General features: G+C 45.6%; 1 protein-coding gene across 10 annotated transcripts; it reads right to left on the reverse strand.

Moving 5' to 3' along the window:
• ARMCX1 (armadillo repeat containing X-linked 1) lies at positions 1–4126 on the reverse strand. Of its 10 annotated transcripts, none has more exons than XM_060002763.1 (5): positions 4016–4126; positions 3606–3674; positions 3000–3099; positions 2135–2249; positions 1–1881 (listed from the first exon to the last, which is right to left on the reverse strand). In XM_060002763.1, exon 5 carries the CDS (start codon positions 1749–1751, stop codon positions 387–389), a length of 1365 nt encoding a protein of 454 aa, XP_059858746.1. In that variant the 5' UTR covers positions 1752–1881; positions 2135–2249; positions 3000–3099; positions 3606–3674; positions 4016–4126; the 3' UTR covers positions 1–386. The 10 variants fall into 10 exon arrangements, with proteins under 10 accessions (XP_059858746.1, XP_059858739.1, XP_059858740.1 ...); XM_060002756.1 differs by having other exon boundaries at positions 3000–3162; XM_060002757.1 differs by lacking the exon at positions 2135–2249.
• Between the last annotated feature and the right edge of the window lie 3078 nt (positions 4127–7204).

Consider the following 7204-nt stretch of genomic DNA (forward strand, 5'->3'; position numbering starts at 1 on the left):
GTTAAAACACACAACTTTATTGATGAAACACAAGATTAACAAATGTAAACCAATACAAAAGTATAGCTTATTCGTGATTAGTTCGCTGTCAGTTTAAGTAGAGGAAAGAGTAAAAATATCTCAATCTAGGTAGCAAGATGGAATCAATAAATGCTTTCTTTGTACAAGCTCTAGTATTCATCTGACATCCTTAAAATGGTCTAGCCTAAAACCAACCATCACAACCAGCATCACTGTTGATATGTGATATTCATTATTCCAAAATAGCAGCTGAAAGGATCTCTTTGACATATAAGCACAGTGAAAAGCAAAGAATTTACAAAATGCATTGTTCCCAAGTGCAAACTAAAAAAATTACCTCAGTATTGTTTGGGACAGACCCCCAGTTAAAGTTTGGTCAATACTTTTAGGACTTTTACTTTCACGACCAGATCACTGTGATTTGCTAATGCTTTGATTTTCTTAACACACACTCCAGATTCTTTGAATAAGAAAAAAAGTGAACTTCTGCTGAATTCTTTCCTGGATGAGGCAAGCCCTTCATTTTTTATGTTGTCATTTATATTCTCAAATAGGGTAAGGATATTAAGAAGAATCTCTCTGTCCCATTCTTTATTAAAGAGGGAAATCAATTCTGATGGTACTTTACAACTGACCAGCTCTCTTGTCATGGCTGGATTTTCAGTAAAGTTTATGATTAGTTTCATAATCTGAATCTTGGTGAAGTAATTTCCCAGGAATAACAAAGCAAAAAAGTCTGGAAAAGAATAGGAAAGCAAATGTTGGTAGTGATTTGTCACAGTCATGTTGGTTAACAGCCTTAGACCAGCCATCTGCACAGCTGAGTCCAAACGACAGATCATGGTGTCATCACACACTTGACTGATATATGTCTTAATCTTGCCCTGATTTTCCGCGTTCACACTCAAGTTATTAAGGGCATTGTACGCCTTTTCCCTAATAATGGGATCTTTCGTTTTTATCAGTTTTGCAATAATTGGGAGACCACCCAATTCACGAATGGCATTTTGGTTAAATGAATATGCTGCATTGTTACCCAGAGTGACCAAGGCTACTTCCTGAATAAAAGGATCACTAGTTCTTTCTAGGATGTTAAGGACCTTTTGAAGGTCAGTAGCACCCAGAATATCATCAATTTTATAGGGAAAGTTGAACTTGCCCCTTCGAACAGGCCATGATGTAGCTGGAGTCCTGGCGCTCTTACCTCTGGTCCTTCCCTTGGACTTGCCACTAGTCCTGCCCCCAGTCCTAGCTCCATTCCTCACAGGGTGGCAGCCTCCACCCCTGACTCCTGGGCAGGGTAAACCAGGTGTAAGGGTCCTGGTTCCGGAGATGGTACCCAACCTGGCCCCTTTGCCCGCCTTTGCACTTGCCTGTTCCTTCAGGGTGCTGAAAAGGGCCTTGGCCTTGGCCTCTAGGCCACCTCCACTCTGGGCCTTCAAGTGGGCCTCTGCCTTTACATTAGATCCACTCCTGAGTTCCACGGACACCTCAGCCTTGGCCTTTGAGTCACCCTGAAGTCTGGCTCCAGCCCCTGCCCCAGCATTAGCCTTAGCTCCTTTCCCAGTCTCTGCAATATCGCTAGATTCCTCCTCCTCATCATCATCGTGGTCGTCCCAGATTTTCTCGCTCTCATCTCTTCCCCAGGTCAGTCTGTATACGCAGTAGCAGGCGCCAGCGCCGATCACTACACCAGCGGCCAAGCAGCCAGCTTCCCGAGTTCGGCCCATGCTGCCACGAGTGTCTGGAGGGTTTGCTCTGGCCAGAAGAGTGCTCCCAAGTCAGGGGTCAGGGGGAGGGGGCTGTGGAGTCTTCAGCTACAGCCAGCAGGCTCTGCTGCAGCTACAGATACTGGGGGACCTAAGAATGAAAGAAAGATTTGAGGCTTCAGTCTCCTTCTTCTGTGCCTTTGCATGCAGACAGACTGAACTACAGACCTACAAAGAGACAAAACAAATGGGGACATGGCAGGGACTCAAGGGTAGATCACTGATCCCTTTTTTAAATCAGGAAGGTAATTTTGAAAATTTTCCCCACCTCCAGATTCTCCAACCTCATGTTCAACCACCCCACCCCAGTATGTTAAATTTAAGATAGCTAATCAGTTCCCTACCTCCCCTGTCCCTCCAGATGTCCTGGGGGCAGTGGCAGCCCCACATACACCCTCAGGGGTCCAGGCAGTTTCTTCCTTCTATTTCTTGCCTGGAAGTACACTGAGTCCTGCAAACCTGCATACAAAGCGGTGGGGGGAGTGGTGCTGAGAGCTCCTGGGACAGACAGATGAACCTCATCCGGGACAAGACACACGTTCCTCTGCGGAATCACTGGCCCTAGTCCCGCGGAGCCCAATATTTCCCACGTTCGGTTCCCCCGCTCTCCTCACTGAGCTGCGGCTTTTAAGTTCATTATGAGCCGCCCCCGCCCCCCCCGTTCCTTCGATCTCCTCCAATCCTCCACCCAGCCCCCAGCCCCGAAAGTCACTGCCTTCGAAGGTAAGTGCCACAACTCCTTCCCTGTAACAAAATGGATGGTGGTGGAGGGAGAGTGTCTAGAAGCCAGACAGGCGTAAAATGCACAGAAGTCTCGAACTCCGCCCTTGCCTCCGCCACCCCCACCAACCCAGAGGTACCAGGATACTCCTACCCCCACCCATTATATCCACGGCTCGGGAGCAATTTCCTTCCTCCCTCATCTCGGTTTCCGCCTCCACCTAACCTAAGGACTGACAACTCTGGTACCAAAGAGTAATTTGGAGAAAGGTCCTCCCCACCCCCACCCCAGGACTCTCGTGACACCTTCGTCCTCCCAGCCACTTCTTTCCGTGCAGAGCACTTTCTTTTGCAAGCTCCGAAATGGTCCAGAGAGGAGAGGAGGAGGGGTATGTGGGGGAGGTCCACAGGCCCACTGGAGTTTGCAGTCTTCACCATTCTCCAGCCCAGGGATCCCTAAATAGTGCCACCACTCTCACTCTGACATACTTGTTTCTGGACAATTTTCCTCTTCTTCCTGCTCCTAGAGTTGGATTGGCCTTCAGCCGCAAGATCCAAAGACACAGACAGGCGACAGGGCAGAGACAGACTGCTAGGCAGACAGAACAGCACTTCAGACAGTCCCAATACCAGCCTTTCCGAATCCAAGGTCCTGGTTGTCAAACGGATTTCACCTTTTGGTCTCTCACCCTATCCCCACTTCTCAGGACTCCGCTAACAGCAGCCCTCTTCCAGCAAGGGCGTCCATCCACCCCCTCCCCCCGCCCCCAGTCCCAGCCCCAGCCCCAGCCCCTGCCCCAGCGGTCGGCCATTTTCCCAGGAAAAACCACACCCCTTTCGAACAACTGGAAAGAGGGGAGGCGGGGCGAGGGAGTGAGAAAAACCGGAGGAGCAAAAGAAAACCCAAAGATCTCTTTGATTCCCCTGCACGACGCAGTCATAGCCCCAACGACAACTATGTTTCCTGTACATGCTGTCATCTCCTATTTCCTATATAAAAGAGCAGGGAGGTGACTGCGGAGTCAGTAATGCGCCCGAGTTAGGAGGAGGACCCCAGCCATCCCCGCCCTTCTGGGGACCGCGGGGCAATCCCACCTTTACACTGACTTGCAGAGGTTCGGGGCAGATTCTTTATTCCTTTGCTCCGAGTGGTACAGCGCCCTACTGAAAGACACGGGGAATGACAAGACAGACGCCTAGCCCCAAGATACTGGCTTGCTAGATGGACCAGCACACAGGACAAGAACCTTAACATCGGGCCTTCCCGATTCAAGGCCCTGGATGCCAAAGGTTTCAGGTTTCCCCCCTCCTGGTCTGGGGTCTCCCCTGTAATCTGGCCCCCAGGGTCCACCATTCTTGTTCTTGAAAGGGCCGGGGATAGTGCAAGGGTGTGGAGAAAGCGAGCCTCGTCCTTCTTTAGTCTCCACCCTCCTCTACCCGCACCGCAGGAATCCCCCGGGCAAGCGCCCATCCACACATAGACTGGCTGGGATCAGGGAAGTTACCTCCTCCTCCTCCTCTCCTGGCCACAGGCCCGCCAGCCCTCGAGGTAATAGGGAGATGGCAACCGGACCAAACGAAAGACCTGGATTAGAAGGACGTCTGCACACGTCGGCTCCTGCTCACGTGAGAGCCACGTCACTCGTGAGCTCAGAACCCCAATTACCACTCCCACCAGCAGTGCGGCAGGAGCCGGCCCACCCGTTTCCTTTCCCTTCACAGCAGGTCCTGCCACTCATTTTCCTCTGCCAATCCCAGAAACCAGAAGTAGCTTATCTTGTGGTTGGCATTTGCCTTTCTTTGGTTAGCAGAGAGAAACTACATCTGCTCCCATGTCCATTGGTCTTTTCTTCCTCTTTGAGGAATAATTTTTCTCTCCTCTACTCCCTGTCCACCCACCTCTCCCTTCACGCCCCCCCCCACAACGCAGCCTCAATGCTCAGCGTTTCCCCTGCACCCCTATATGAAATGGGATTCAAGATCTCAGAAAAGGATATGGGTAGTGGGAATGTCTTACTTTCTTAAACTTTTCTGTTCATTTTTTAAAAATCAGTAATGCATTACTCTTATATTGAGAAAATAAAATGATGCTATCTTCGTTTGATTGGAGAAGAATTTAAGTCGGAGGGGAAAACCCAAAAGGCCTCGCTAATTTTACTATATTTATTTATAACACAAGGAAAATGTTTCCACTGGTTACAGTCAAAAAGAAGCTTTCAAAACGTAGTAACCTGTTTTAAAATGGAAAACTGTTATTTTTCACATGGTCTATGAATTAGTCCACAAAGATGACTAGTTGTCTAATCTTTGCCATTTTACATAAATGATCTATTACTTTTTCTAATTTTGGATCAACTTACAATTTGATAAAACAAAAACATTAAAATCTTGTATTGTTTGATTAAAGAAAGACATGCATTCAATGTCGCAAAGTCTTGGCTGACTGCTGTGTGAACCTCTTGTGATTTGATGGCTGTTCTGAACACCTGATCCAGATTAGCTTTTAGTCTACTAAAGCTGAGGAAGCTGAGGGTGTGAGGGATGCAGAAATCATCCGATCTTCCCGGCCTTGTCAAGAAGAAAGGGTGGAAGGTGATGCCCTCCCATCTCTCCTATATTCCAGAGCTTCTCATCCCCTGCGTTATAGAACCTGACTCTTTTTGCACACTCTAAAAATATACATGGTGACCAAAGTGGTAAATGCCACCTTTACTCAGGTGACAAAACTGAGTAAACACCTTTGACTTCTTTCCTCCCTCCCTCCCTCATATTCCCACAGAGGTAACTCAGGGATGCAGAGAAGAGACTGCTGTTCCTACCTACTTCTGTATCTGCAAGTTTCCATGAAGCCTAGAAAAGCAATTGCTGGGGGAAGCACCCAGGCCTGCCTGTCCTGCTCTGCCCTGATTAATGGTGGCCCAGTTAACCTTGTTCCTGATGCCATGTGCTGCTACCACCTGGCCTGAGAGGGGCAGCCTGCTGGCCTCCCACCCCTGGCCTCCTTACCTCAGGGCACCCAGGGAGAACCCAGCCCTGCTGCAGGGTCATTGCCCACAGCCCACACCCACCTTGGTGCTCCCTCAGCCAAATGTATGCCTGGGCCTGAAGGACTCTCCCCACTAACCATACTGATTAACCTAGAGTAGGAATTCTCAACTGGCCACCTCTTTGTTCTACCTAAAATTGTATCAAAGTCATGTGCACGCATATGTCCATCTTAGTGGGAAGAGGGGTCATAGCTCTCATCACATTCTCACAGGCAACTAAGACTTAAAAAAAAACTAAAAATAACTCACTTTGAAAAAAAAGATACATCCTCTTAGTAGAAATCAATCTCTGTCTCTCTCTCACACACATTATACACACTATTTTTTTAAAAATGTGCAAACAACACAGAAATGTATAAAGTAGAATGTGAAAGTTCCCTGCAATGCCTGTTCCACCACCAACCACTGATAACAATTTCCACCTTTCTTCATGCAAATACAGAGTCTATGTATGTATATGTGTTGAACAACAATATACAGAACAACTATATACAGAACAAAAAGGTTCACACTGAGTGACATAAAGTGCAAAGAATCTGCACTTTAATTTGAGAACTGGTATCTTTAAAAATTGTGTCTTTCTATCCATGTCAACTTTTATGATCTTCAATAAATTTTATGTTTCTTCAGATAGGTCATACTCATTATTTGTTAAGTTTATTCCTAGATGTTTTATGGTTTTGTTGCTTTGGGGGATGACATTCCTTTTATGATTATATTTTCTACCAGGTTATTGCCGAAACAAATAATTCTGATATATTTACTTTTAGTGACCTTTCTTAATATTTCTAATAGAGGCATAACTAATTTTATTGCACTTTGCTTTATTGTGATTCACAGACATTGATTTTTTTACTAATTGAAGGTTTGTGGCAACCCTGTGTCAAGCAAGTTTATCAGTGCCATTTTTCCAACAGCATGTGCTCACTTCACATCTCTATGTCACAGTTTGGTAATTCTCGCAATATTTCAGACCTTTTCATTATTATTATATCTGTTACACTGATCTGTGATCAGTGATCTTTGATGTTACTATTGCAAAAACATTACAACTCATTGAAGGCTCAAATGATGGTTAGCATTTTTTAGCAGTAACATATTTTTAAATTCACGTATATACATTTTTAAAGACATAATGCTTTGCACACTTAATAGACCACTGTGTAGTGTAAACAAAACTTTCCTATGCACTGGGAAGCCAAAAAAATGTGTGACTCACTTTATTGCGATACTGGCTTTATTGTGGTAGTCTGGAATTGAACCCGCAATATCTCTGATGTATGCCTGTAGTTTTTCAGTTGATAACTGGTTTTTCTAGGTATGCATACATAATCATTTGAAAATGATGATTTTTAAAATTTTGTCTTTTCCAATCATTATTATCTCTTGTTCTTTCATTTTCTGGATGTACTACATCAACCAGAACCTCCAGAACTATGTTGAATAATAATGGTGATTTGAGAGCCTCCTTATCTTGTTCTTGAAGTAAATGAGAATGCCCCTAATATTTCACCATTTAGTGTAATGTTAGCTATTTGTTTCTGCTGTGCTTTTCTTCATCTGTGTTTTTGTGATGGGGAGAGATGTTTAAAACCTGCACTCTCATAACCCTTTATGTAAGACTGAGAAAATGTAACTGTCTACATC

This window comes from Delphinus delphis, chromosome X, assembly GCF_949987515.2.
Source record: "Delphinus delphis chromosome X, mDelDel1.2, whole genome shotgun sequence".
In the NCBI taxonomy this organism is placed as follows: Eukaryota; Metazoa; Chordata; class Mammalia; order Artiodactyla; family Delphinidae; genus Delphinus; species Delphinus delphis.